This window comes from Myxocyprinus asiaticus, chromosome 44 (genome assembly GCF_019703515.2).
Source record: "Myxocyprinus asiaticus isolate MX2 ecotype Aquarium Trade chromosome 44, UBuf_Myxa_2, whole genome shotgun sequence".
In the NCBI taxonomy this organism is placed as follows: Eukaryota; Metazoa; Chordata; class Actinopteri; order Cypriniformes; family Catostomidae; genus Myxocyprinus; species Myxocyprinus asiaticus.
In genome coordinates this window covers 11916302-11930218 of record NC_059387.1, presented here as the reverse complement: position 1 = coordinate 11930218, position 13917 = coordinate 11916302, and the positions used below count along the sequence as shown (strand labels likewise).

Below are 13917 nucleotides of genomic sequence, written 5' to 3'. Positions count from 1 at the left end.
CAAAGTAGTTGTTGAGGAGAGCAGTCATCATCATAGCCTGGAGCTTAAACTGAAGCATTTCTGGTCACTTTGGATTCATTTTAATCGAAGATGAAAGTATCAGTAATTTCCATTTTAGACACGTTTCCATGTTCTTATTTTTAGGTGAAAATACAATCAGGGAGACCGTTTTATTAAGTAAGGGTAGACTGATAGTATTCGTTTGTCACCTGTTGGACTTGGCTTGCGCGTAAATAGAGGAATAAGTACAATAATTAAACGGAGTAACGTTTAAAAAGCCGTTATGATTCCTGAATGTCCACGAACGACCGCGTCCAGAAGCCGAATTCGGTGTGAATCCGTTCAGAACCGCTCCGGGTTACTGCTCGAGACGAGAACCGCCATCAGGAGCGAGCAGTTCACCGAGCACTATGACATCATCCCGGGCAAAGAGCTGGGCAGGTATGATACACACTCATGCACTTCATCATAACTTTCAGTCTGTCTGTGTGTGTTTGTGTCACTTGTCATAAGTTATCATCTCATTTTTCATTTCATTTGCCTAGTGACTGTACTTATCAACCAGTCAGGTCAATAGTATCTGTCTTTAAATAAGTGATGCGGTCAGTAAATACCAAGTAGCCTAAATGTGTATTTCAAGTGTATTACAACCAGTCTGAAATATGTGCCCATTTCAATTTGTTACATTCTTGATGCAACTTATGAGAAATCCTGAGCATTTTCTTAATTAATCTATGCCAATGCATGCATTTATTTGCCTATACTAAAAGTACTGCACTTTGCACAATGATCAAGTTCATTTCAGAACCATATGAAGGCTTGCATTTTTAATGCATGATTTGAGTTTGAGTTTGTGGTGTTAAACACAAATGTTCACTTTGAGATCTGCAATATCTCAACTCACTCAGAATTATCTGATAGCCTACTTTCTTATATTAATCACAAGCATGATTCAACATGAAATATCAGCTGGCTATCTGATCCATTTGTTTGCAAAACACATCAAGAGCAATGGACTGAGATTTAAAAGTGCAACTGTTTGGAGACCAGCCACCACCAAGCCTGCATTTGAAGCCAAGCCATTTCACCAGAGTATAATCCATCAAGATGAATGTTTTATGTCCAGGAGTGAACTCTTTAAGTCTATTTCCCAAAAGGTAAACTTGAATAGCTCAGGATCCCAGTGAATGTGATTGGATGCTCCAGCTGTTTTTATTTTGATGGCTGTGTATATGTGGAGACAAGCCATTTTCATAGGCCAACATTTCTTCCAGGGTATGCAAACTTTTGAGCACAACTGTATGTCCATGCGCTTATTGTTAGTGTTTCGTTTCAGTTTCTTCAGCGATCTGCATGGAATAAATGCAGAAAACAACGAACATTCTCTTACAACGAACATTCGTTTCTTATTTTGTTCTAATTTATTGTGCAATTCGAGCCCTATGCAAATACTCCGTAGCAGCTGTTATGTTTCACATTTTCCCTAGCTTAGCGCTATTTGGGCAGAGAAAATTCACATGTGTGGCTTGAACAGCCAGATGCAGGGCCGTTTCTAGGCATAGGCGAACTAGGTGGTCGCCTAGGGCACCACCTGCTGGGGGGGGCCCCAAAGAGGAGGCCGTCGCAACGCACCCCAAACACCCCATTTTTCCTTATCGGATAGCAATCTGATCAGTTAAAGTGCATGAAGTGACCAAGTGTAAATACTAGGGGTGTGCGAGACTAGTCGACCAAACAATAATGATGCTGTTAGTTTACACTGGAATTACCAGTCGGTCAAAACTTTTTCCAATTAAACTAACATTTTTACACATTTATGTTTGGCTTTATATATTTTTTATTTATTTATTTTTTTTTTTACAAAGGATGCCCTTAAGTTACTTTCATGATAATGTTACATAATGTTAAATATAATTAATAATACAATTAAATGATTAAAAAAGAGGATATCTGTAGCAGATGTATACAGACTTTAATTTCAAGTTTCATTCCTCCCTCACTCGCGGCACACAAATGTCCTCTCGCATGATGAGCCAACTCAAACTATGGAAATCACTTCAGTGGTGGTGCGGGAAGCAGATTTCTGAAACACTGACATTCAGGTTGTTATAGATGTTTTCACATTTGTGTCGTCTTTAGGTGCGTGCTTGCAAGTTATTTTCCCGCCAAGTGTGCTCTTTCATGTCTCTGGTGAGTCAGGTCCCGTTTTTCACTGGACCATGTTTACAGTGTAGGCCTATGCTCTAAGTAGCCTAGAAAATCACTATATTAGGCTAGGTATGCCAATTTTTATTATTATTTTTACCTTGCTGATCAAGAACGCTATTTTCAACGATGTGCCGACTGCATAACTGGTTAAACTACCTTTTATTCTGTGTGCACGTCATGTTTAGAATTAGGTTTAGTGTACATTTCTCGCAGGCCTTTTTTTAAAAAAATCATTACCTTTATAGGTTAAGGTTCAGCTATCACATTAGATCATTGGCTAATGCACGTTGTGAATTACATGCAACTTTTCAGCGCTTTTTTCTCTCTCATAGATTTAGCTGACCTGTTAATTATTTTCTACAATGTCCTGCCTGATTTATGTTGTAACTTTCACTTGATGAGTTCAATTTTAGAACAGGCTATTAGGGTTTCTCTATTGTAGTGTTGGGTTCAAGTCCACCTTAGTTGAGTCTGAGTCAAGTCCGAGTCTTTAAACAATCGAGTCAGACTCGACCGAGTCCAAATGAATCCATTCCTGAATCTGAATTGAAATGTAACTGTAAACTCAACATCAATATTTTAAGCTTATTTTAAACTTCACAACTAAGAAAAACAGTTTGACAATATAAATGCAACAAAAACATCTCTGTTGCATTTCATATATACATTTTATGATTAGTATCCTGCTGAACAGACTTCAAAGTGGTTTCAGAATGAAAGCATTTGATTTAGGTGTATGAAGACAAAACTGTCCTTCAACACAATTCTTATTGCGTTCTGTTGACATTTCAATGATATATCGCTTTTCCCCCTCCACTCAAACATAGATTAAAGAAAGTGAAAGCTGCGTTAGTCATTACAACCAAGGTAATTATATTTCGAATTTTATACTACATTTTCAATTTGTCAATTTAATTTAGTTTTATTTAACATTATCCCTATCTAAAGAAATAAGTCTATACTGAGATTTCTTTCTGAATCCTTTTTCTCTATCTGCCAACTGATTTGGGAAAATACAGTACATACAAATGAGTCAACACAGTAGTAATTAGCACTCACTGAGAAGTTATGTCTCACGATTTGACTGCAAATGCTACATCCAAAAACACTGGATAAGCCCACTGATAATATAAGGGCCATGTCGTCATGGACATGATTTTCAATCAAATCAAATCACTTTGTCACACAGCCATATACACAAGTGCAATGGTGTGTGAAATTCTTGGGTGCAGTTCCGATCAACATAGCAGTCGTGACAGTGATGAGACATATACCAATTTACAATAACATCAAATTAACACAGCACAATTAAACATCTGTTATACACATACACTCAACAGTATACAAATAATAACATACACTGTACAGTATACAATACGCACTATATAGATACACATTAATCAATCAATAAAAATAAAAAATAAAAATATATAAAAAAGTGTGTGTATGTATGTGTATGTATGTATATATATATAATGTGTGTGTGTGTGTGTGTGTATATGTGTGTGTGTGTGTGTGTATATATATATATATATATATATATATATATATATATATATATATATATATATTAGAATGTACAGTATTGTACTGTATTGACATTCAGGCTGTCGGTTGATAGTCAGTTGTTAAGAGAGAATATAATAATATAATTTATGACAGTCCGGTGTGAGATATAAGAGTAAGGGTAATAAAGTGCAGTGCTGATGTATTTGATTGTGGGAGATCAAGAGTTCAGAAGTCTGATTGCTTGGGGGAAGAAGCTATCATGGAGTCAGCTGGTGTGGGTCCTGATGCTGTGATACCGCCTACCTGATGGTAGCAGTGAGAACAGCCCATGGCTCGGGTGGCTTGAGTCTCTGATCCTCCGAGCTTTTTTCACACACCGCCTTGTATATATTTCCTGGAGGGAGGGAAGCTCACCTCCGATGATGTGTCTGGCAGTTCGCACCACCCTTTGCAGTGCTTTGCGGTTGTGGGCGGTGCTATTGCCGTACCAGGCGGAGATGCAGCCAGTCAGGATGCTCTCCACAGTGCAGGTGTAGAACCGTGTGAGGATGTGGCGGTTCATTCCAAACTTCCTTAGCCGTCTCAGGAAGAAGAGGCGCTGATGAGCCTTCTTCACAACGACTTCAGTGTGGATGGACCATGTGAGTTCCTCAGTGATGTGGACACCCAGGAACTTGAAGCTGCTGACTCTCTCCACTGGTGCTCCATTGATGGTGATGGGGCTGTGTTCTCTGTCATTTCTTCTGAAGTCCACCACAAGCTCCTTTGTCTTACTGACGTTGAGGGAGAGGTTGTGCTCCTGACACCAGTGTGTCAGAGTGTGCACCTCCTCTCTGTGGGCTGTTTCATCATTGTCAGTGATCAGACCTACCACCGTTGTATCATCAGCAAACTTAATGATGGCATTGGAGCTATGTGTTGCCACACAGTCATGTGTGTACAGGGAATACAGGAGTGGGCTGAGAACACAGCCCTGCGGGGCTCCAGTGTTGAGGGTCAGTGATGAGGAAATGTTGCTGCCTATTTTAACCACCTGGCGTCTGCTTGACAGGAAGTCCAGGATCCAGCTGCACAGCGAGCTGTTTAAGCCCAGAGCCCGGAGTTTCTCATCTAGCTTGGAGGGCACTATGGTGTTGAATGCTGAGCTGTAGTCTACAAACAGCATTCTCACATAAGTGTTCCTTTTTTCCAGGTGGGAGAGAGAGCAGTGTGTATTGTAGATGCAATGGCATCATCAGTGGAGCGGTTGTTGCGGTAAGCAAACTGCAGCGGGTCAAGAGAGAGTGGCAATACAGAGCAGATGTAATCTCTGATTAGTCTCTCAAAGCATTTGCTGATGATGGGGGTCAGAGCAACAGGACGCCAGTCATTTAAGCAAGTTATTTTTGATTGTTTTGGAACAGGCACAATGGTGGATGTTTTAAAGCATGTGGGGACTACAGACAAAGCGAGGGAAAGGTTGAAAATGTCCGTAAAAACACCAGCCAGCTGGTTCGTGCACGCTCTGATGACACGGCCCAGAATGCCGTCTGGGCACGTGGCTTTTCGGATATTCACCTGTCGGAAGGATCGGGTTACATCCGCTACAGAGACGGAGAGTGAACTAACCTCTATAGCTTCAGCCGTGAGAGCTCTCTCCGCGAGGGTGGTGTTATTTCCCTCGAAACGAGCATAAGTATTTAGCTCATCCGGTAGAGAGGCAGCGGTGTTCATGGCGGAGTTTTTATTCCCTTTAAAGTCCGTGATGATGTTAATTCCCTGCCACATGCTTCTAGAGTTGGTGGTGTTAAACTGTCCTTCAATCTTGCTCCTGTACTGGCGTTTTGCAGAGGGCATAACTGGCTTGTTTATGCTGCTCCGCGTTCCCGGAATTAAAAGCGGAGGTCCGCACATTAAGTGCCGCGCGAACATCGCTATTAATCCATGGTTTCTGATTCGGATAGATCCGTGTTGTTCTGGTCGGAACGACGTCCTCTACGCACGTTCTGATGAAACATATTGCGCTATCAGCGTAAAGCTCGATGTCGTCATCAGAGGCGGACCGGAACATCTACCAGTCCGTGTGATCAAAACAGTCTTGTAGCGTAGAATCTGATTGGTCCGACCAGCACTGGATCGTTCTGAGGGTGAGTGCTTCCTGTTTCAATTTCTGCCTGTAAGTGGGCAGAAGCAGAATGGAAGAGAACCCCGCGGGTTCAATGGCTGAGTCTGGAATCTCCGCAGACATCCAAGTTTCCGTAAGGCAGATAATGCAGCAGTCCCTTGTATCTCGTTGGAAAGAGATCCGCGCTTTCAGCTCGCAGAGCTTGTTATCCAGAGACTGAAAATTTGCCAGTAGAATAGTGGGTAGCGGGGGTCGATTTGCGCGGCGTCTTGCTCTGATGAGAACGCCGGCTCTGTTTCCCCTTTTCCTCCTGCGTTTCCGCTTCCGTGTTTGTAAACAGCGGGTTGGCATTGAGGAATGTGAAGTCCGGTTTACGGTGTGAGATTGCTGAACCAATGTCCAAAAGTGTTTGTCTGTCGTAGACAATAAGGCAGACAACATCCAAGACAAAAAACATAAGAATTGTGAACAAAACAAACAAAACACTACTATGTTGTGTCGGAGCTCGCAACGCAGCAGCCATACTCAGCACCACTTTGAGTCCCACTCAAGATTTTCTAGTTAATTTGCGGGAAACCGCACAATGTAGGGCAGTTCTGCGCACTGCTTGTGTACCTGAATCCCTGATGCATCCGTGTGCATCTCGCAGCTGCTGCCGCAGAAGATAAAAAAATAAAAATAATAATAATTGATATTTAATGTCCGTGACAAGTCCAAGTACAGTCTGCAATCAGTCTGAAAACATGCAGACTAAGTTACTCTGGTGGTTCTGCACTAAAAATTCATTCAACTGTTTACAATAAATATGTCTATAACCAACTAACATTGATCTCGTAACATGACGTTTAGCTTCATACGTAAAACTCTGTCTTTGAATGATGCATTTATTTTATAGTCTATAATTAAACTATAAGCAAGACATGTCGCTGCCCATAAATACTCCTAATTTCAGTGGACATGGTTGAATGTTGTGAATTGTGGACAAATGCTGTAGAAGAATAGTATTTTAAGTAGCTCGTCAATGCTTTGAAAATGGGTCGGTCAATAATACACATAGGTGTTTTTTCATCTGTTTGGAGTTGCTGTCTACTTTAGCAATAACACTTTAAATAGTCAGGGGAAAAAAAGTTACACAGTTAATTCATCAAGCTGTTATGGACCAATTCAAGCTGACAACACTGCGTGAACCACAAGAGACCACAAGCCTACATGTGTAGATAAATTATGCCTAAAATGACTTAATATTAATACTATTTTTATGTATTTTTGTTTCAATATGCTGTTTTTAGTAAACTGTGAGAGACATGATGTGGGTGATTTGACTCAATGAAGTTCTTGATTTTAAGTTTTTAACCATGATGAAACCGCAATGCGAGCACCGTCTTGGCTGCACAAATGCCACATGCAATTTTACCAGTTGTCAGGTCCAGCGTCAGGTGAAACTGCCTTGTTTAGTTTCTATTACACTGGATACATAACCATCTTTATGTTTTTGTCGTGCCAGCCACCTCGGTAGTCAATGTTATACAGTAGTCCCTGTAGTAACATTCAAGAGTATTTGTTGACTGATGAGTGTGCCTGTGCACGTGCATATGTGTGTGCATGTGTTTGCTTAGACACAGTGAAACAACTCTGGCTACATCTACGACTTCAGGGGCTAATACAGCTGCATGCAGACAGAGATGTGTTCATTAATTTAATGTCCGTGACAAGTCCAAGTACATTAAAATTGTCTGAGTCCCAACTCTACTCTGTTGGTCCTGCACTATTCATTCAACTGTTTACAATAAATATGCCTGTATTCGCTAACACTGATTGTGAATGTGTGTCATGTTCTGTATTTAATGTACAATGATCATAATGCAAAGCAAGCATGTGTCAGATAAATGCTCCTTTTCAGTGGAATTTAGTGTCAGATTTGGCTGTTGGAATAGATTAAGTAGCCTATTTTAAATGGGTGGCATAAACACACAATGTTTTTTCACTGTTTTCTGACAGTTATTTTTTTTACTTTTTAGACTAGTTGACTCAAATTTGTTTAAACGTCAGTGAAAGTCATTTCGCACATCCCTAAATACCCCCATAGTCACTTATCAGGCCATGATGGCACTGATTCTTGTTTTTGAAAAGCTCCTGCTCTGTCATGATGGGTCTCAGTACTGATCATGAAGTGAAATTTTAGCAGTCCTGTGGTTTCTAGATGCTCTAACGTGGATAATTGCAGGGCCGCCACACTGCATTCCTTTGCCACTGTGCTTTGGGAACCAGTCTTGACGGATCAGAACCAGTACTTTGCTATTGTGTGTGGACACAGGTCAAGCTCTTTAGATCAACAAATGGCTTTGCTTTGCGTGTATGAGATATTTGATGGGAAGAGTTCCATGTAAAATGAGAAGTGTAGTTTTGTGTTCAAACATTTGGACGACACTTTAACTCTTTCGCATCTAACATGCAAAGTTTTTTTTAACACTGTGTAACAGATTTGTATATGGCAGCGTGCTATTTACAGTTTGTTGCTGTTTGAAATTAAACTATGTTGGCTAATTTAAGATCCTATGTATTTGACCTTTACATTGTGCTTTACAACAAGGTTTTTAAAAGCTAGAAGCAGTGCAACTAATCTAACATAATCGAGGTGTCTCGAAGCGTTTTTAAAAGTTGACGTTTTTTTCAACTTGATACGCAGTCTAAAAATGCCTTGCTCTTGCACGAGATGCTGAAGAACAGCAAAACACAGTGCGACAGTCAATGGCGTCTGGCTAGTACGTTTACATAGTGAAACAATTAAAAGAAAGTTCAGACAGAACCAAAAAATACATTATTTTAAATCGTAAATGCAGCTACTGGGATTTTTTTTTTTGATGATCGCCTAGGTGGTTTTAAATGTTTTTCACTTTTATTTTTATTTTTTTTTATTTATTTTCTTATGGCTTTAAAGATGCAGAAAGCTGACAGCTGTGCCAAAAAAATCCTCTACACATTTTGCCTTAGGTCAGCTTATTCAGTATTGAACTTTGAGTCTGTTATCTTTTAATTAAGGTGGTACACTCCAAGTACATTTGGGAGAGATGGATGACACCACAATCTCACTAATGTCTAAAACAGCATGTCATCAGCTGAAAATTTCTCACCCTTCTCTCATAATTCTCGGGGCCTTTCAGTGGTGTTTCATCTCCAGTTCAGTTCTGCTTGATTGCCGGATATGTGCAGTGTGATTTCTCTCCCCCCCAGTCTTTCCCATCGCTTCTTTTAGTAAGCCCAGTCTTTCCCAAAGAATCTCTGTACCAGTACTGACAGCTGAGTGGGACACCATGACATCATCGCTGTGCCATTCATGTTGTATAGGTCTGAGGTCCCAGTGGCAACATCTGCTGTGCACCATGGAAACAGGGCGAGGGTGGCGGTGGGGGGTGGCGGCAATGTCATGTGAAAGCCAAGTTTGGTAATGAACCCCTGTTTGTGCTTGAGTGTCAATGCTGATCTGGGGCATAGTGCCAGTGCAAATTTCCTGTTCCTCAATCTCAATGTTGGTTTAGCCAACCACAGCCATTACACACATCAAAAAGACTTTAAACATTTCATTCAAAATTCACATTTCATGCCATAATTTTGATTACAATAAAAAAATAATTTAGACTCATTCCTCTTTTTTTTTTGTTCTTTTTTTAAGAAAAGCAGTTAACGAGGCACTTGCATTGAAAGAGAATGGGGCTAATTTTGGAGGGTTTAAAGGCAGAAACGTTCTGCTCATAATTTTATAAAAGCACTTGTGTGAATTCTTCTGTTTAAACTTGTGAATTATTTGAGTTGTAAAGTTTTTTTTAAATTGTCGTTTTTATGGTCAGTGTACAGTGTTAAATAGTCATGGCAATGAAGTTGTAAAATTTTATATAACTTTACAGAGAAAAGGTTAGTAAGCAATTTAAACATGTTAACATGTATATTGTTTGTCTTGTGGCTATACTTTTGAAACAGTGTGTATTTAAAGTTTATGGATTGGCCCCATTTCCATTGTAAGTGCCTCACTGTAACCCAGATTTTTGCTTTTTTAAGAGAGGGACGAGTTAAAATGAATTTTTGTGGTGATCAGCACATTATGAAGGGATCCAGACTGCTACTAAATGGTCGCATTTTATGACCATTTTTCCTAACAGTGCGATTGAAACTTTGCAAGAGGTCACACTGGTGTGACTACAAAGTTGACTGACTTATTTCATGTTGTTAAAAAAAAAACACTTATGTATCTTGTATTTTCTTTAAAATGTATATGTAAAGCACTTTGCATTGCCATTGTGTATAAAATGTGCTATATAAATAAACTTGCCTTAAAAACTTAATCAAGAACTTCATTCAGTCTTTTTTTTTGTTGCGCATGAGAAATATCAAACAGCAAATGTTTAAATCGCGAAGGAAACGGCTCTACCCGGATCAGCACGGCTCAAGGCTCAATGGACGGAAATTGCATTTACACGTGGATCGGTCACTAACGCTCTGCCGCGCAGATCATCATAAACAGCGCTGTGAGAAGCGTGGGCTGGGTTGCGGATTCGGCATGAATTGTTTAAAACCTCTATAAAAACCCATAATGTGTTGTTGATTAAACTAGTTTAAAATTGTATTAAATGTCCCCAACATTCTAAACGGCATTGAAAAGGAATAAAGAAGAAATCTGTACCATGAACAGACGGAAATTGTAGCTTAGGCTTTCAATCCACACATCACAGATATTAAAAAATATTTACCATGAGCTTATATCAATATATCGGGGTAGTGAGAGAATACAATATAATTTCAGGATGAGTTTTTCTTATGAAAAATGGCATAATTTGTTTTATGGTTACTGTCCATGTTATCATGGTTTTACTTTTACCTTTGGTTACTATGATCTTATAGGAATTACCACATCCTGAAGAAAAGAAATCGTTAAAGAATACGTCCTAATCAGACGTGACGTGACGCGACGCTGTGACACGCAATCCTTCTCAGTACAGTGTATTAAAGCCAGGGTGACACTAGCCGGTTCAAAACAACTTTTTCACAGAAGATGTCACAGACATTCGGAATGTTGTGTTGAGCCCCCCCCCCCCCCCACCATCTGTAGAACTTGGAGGCACCAGTGCTACCATTCTCAAATGTTAGTCTGGAGCCCTGTTATGCCACAAATGTTGTCGATTGAGCTTAACTTGTATTGAACCCTGAATAGTCATTTTACAGCCTAGCATGTTGCATTGTGTTTTGCGCAGAATCAAGTTATCTTAATTTTAAGAATCGTTTTGCATATCTTCACTCTGTCAACCCATTGAATTTTCCATGTTTTTAAACTACAGCTCAAAAGGGAATAAAGTTTGTCAGAGTACGTCATTGATTTGTCTCCATGAAGGCATGTCAAGCAAACCAGATCAGTTTTCTGCATAATTACCGCTGTGTAACAAAGATCGAGGTGCTGAAAGAATGCAGTCAGGTCTGAAAAGCGTAGAGGCTTACAGATGAGGTAATGCCCTTTCCCAAGATGTACAGAAATTATGTTGCTCTACACGCAGACCATGTGAACAGGTGCCCCTCGCTCTGTGCTGAGGTCACGCCGGAGTTCATTATTTCCCCATGTCACAGACACAAAGTAAACAGGCCTCGCTTTCAATCAAGGAGATTTTTCACCCTACCGTGAATGTGTGTGTGCTGATGGGAGTTTTTAGTCATACCTTGTTTTTGTTCCCCACCTTTAAGAGCTTTTGCTCTTGGCAAATGGGCTGCAGCTAACTAATTGACCAGTGCTCTTTCTAGATGCTTGTTGCTGATTAATGCTATCGACAGAAAACCAGCAAATTTCCCTGAGATGCCTGAGTAACAGTGAAACCCTAATTAGGGCTAGACAATATGGCAAAATGTACTTTTAAATGGACACCAACATGTTTCACATTGTATGTTCTTTATTAGAATGCAAGGCAACCTGGTTAGATCAATCCAAGTTCTTTTCATTATAGGAAACAAAGGTGTGCAAGAAAAATTTACAAATGCACCACAGGAGGAAGTTGTCAACAGAGTGTTAATGTAAAATAAATTACAATCTAATAAACCCAGATGTTCAGAAATAATATAATAAAATATGAAAACTGCAAAATACTTCTTAGCCAGTGTTGGTATTCATTTTATTTAAACCAAGCCTATCTAAAAAGTTATTTGGAAATCAATATCTATAAATTATCAAGTTTATCTAAGAAAGTGCTCATTGTATATAAAACAAATTGTATGTACAGTTGAAGTCAGAAGTTTACATATACCTTAGCCAAATACATTTAAACTCAGTTTTTCAGAATTCCTGACATTTAATCATACAAAACTGTTGAAAACTGATCCTAACTGTCTTAGGTCAGTTAGGATCACTTTTTTTTTTTTTTTTTAAGAATGTGAAATGTCAGAATAATAGTAGAGATAATTATTTCTTTCATCACATTCCCAGTGGGTCAGAAGTTTACATACACTTTGTTAGTATTTGGTACCATTGCCTTTTAAATTGTTTAACTTGGGTCAAATGTTTTGGGTAGCCTTCCACAAGCTTCTCACAATAAGTTGCTGGAATTTTGGCCCATTCGTCCTGACAGAACTGGTGTAACTGAGTCCGGTTTGTAAGCCTCCTTGCTCGCACACGCTTTTTCAGTTGTGCCCACAAATTTCCTATCAGATTGAGGTCAGGGCTTTGTGATGGCCACTCCAAAACCTTGACTTTGTTGTCCTTAAGCCATTTTGCCACAAATTTGAAGGTATGCTTGGGGTCATTGTCCATTTGGAAGGCCCATTTGCAGCCGAGCTTTAACTTCCTGGCTGATGTCTTGAGATGTTGCTTCAATATATCCACATAATTTTCCTTTTTCATGATGCCATCTATTTTGTGAAGTGCACCAGTCCCTCCTGCAGCAAAGCACCCCCACAACATGATGCTGCCGCCACCTTGCTTCACGGTTGGTATGGTGATCTTTTGGCTTGCAAGCCTAACCCTTTTTCCTCCATACATAACGATGGTCATTATGGCCAAATGGTCATCAGACCAGAGGACATTTCTCAAAAAAGATGTCCCCATGTGCACTTGCAAACTGTAGTCTGGCTTTTTTATGGCAGTTTTGGAGCATTGGCTTGTCCTTGCTGAGCAGCCTTTCAGGTTATGTCGATATAGGACTTGTTTTACTGTGGATATAGATACTTGTCTACCTGTTTCCTCCATCTTCACAAGGTCCTTTGCTGCTGTTCTGGGATTGATTTGCACTTTTCGCACCAAACTATGTTCATCTCTAGGAGACAGAATGTGTCTCTTTCCTGAGTGGTATGATGGCTGCATGGTCCCATGGTGTTTATACTTGCGTACTGTTGTTTGTACAGATGAATGTGGTACCTTCAGGTGTTTGGAAATTGCTCCCAAGGATGAACCAGACTTGTGGAGGTCCACATTTTGTTTTCTGAGGTCTTTGCTGATTTTTTCCCATGATGTCAAGCAAAGAGGCACTGAGTTTGAAGGTAGACCTTAAAATACATCCACAGGTACACCTCCAATTCAGTACTCCTCCTGTCAGAAGCTAATTGCCTAAAAGCTTGACATCATTTTCTGGAATTTTCCAAGCTGCTTAAAGGCACAGTTAACTTAGTGTATGTAAACTTCTGACCCACCTGAATTGTGATAGTCAATTAAAATTGAAACAATCTGTCTGTAAACAATTGTAGGAAAAAAATACTAGTCATACACAAATTAGATGTCCTAAATGACTTGCCAAATCTATAGTTTGCTAATATAATGCTGTGATATGTTACCCCACTCTTCCAACAAGGCACTTGCAAGTTCCCGGACATTTCTCGGGGGAATAGCCCTTGTCCTCACCCTCCGATCCAACAGGTCCCAGACGTGTTCAATGGGATTGCCATCCGGGCTCTTCGCTGGCCATGGCAGAACACTGACATTCCTGTCTTGCAGGTAATCACGCTCAGAACGAGCAGTATGGCTGGTGGCATTGTCATGCTGGAGGGTCATGTCAGGATGAGCCTGCAGGAAGGGTACCACGTGAGGGAGGAGGATATCTTCCCTGTAATGCACAGTGTTGAGATTGCCTGCA

General features: G+C 40.1%; 1 protein-coding gene across 1 annotated transcript in view; it reads left to right on the top strand.

Moving 5' to 3' along the window:
- The first annotated feature begins 10 nt into the window (after positions 1–10).
- The window catches only part of LOC127434739 (serine/threonine-protein kinase 17A-like), a 59186-nt gene continuing 45279 nt past the window's right edge, over positions 11–13917 (top strand). Inside the window, exon 1 of the mRNA XM_051687684.1 lies at positions 11–441. Coding sequence (XP_051543644.1) covers positions 284–441 — 158 coding nt within the window. The 5' untranslated portion in view covers positions 11–283. The remainder of the gene's footprint in view (positions 442–13917) is intronic.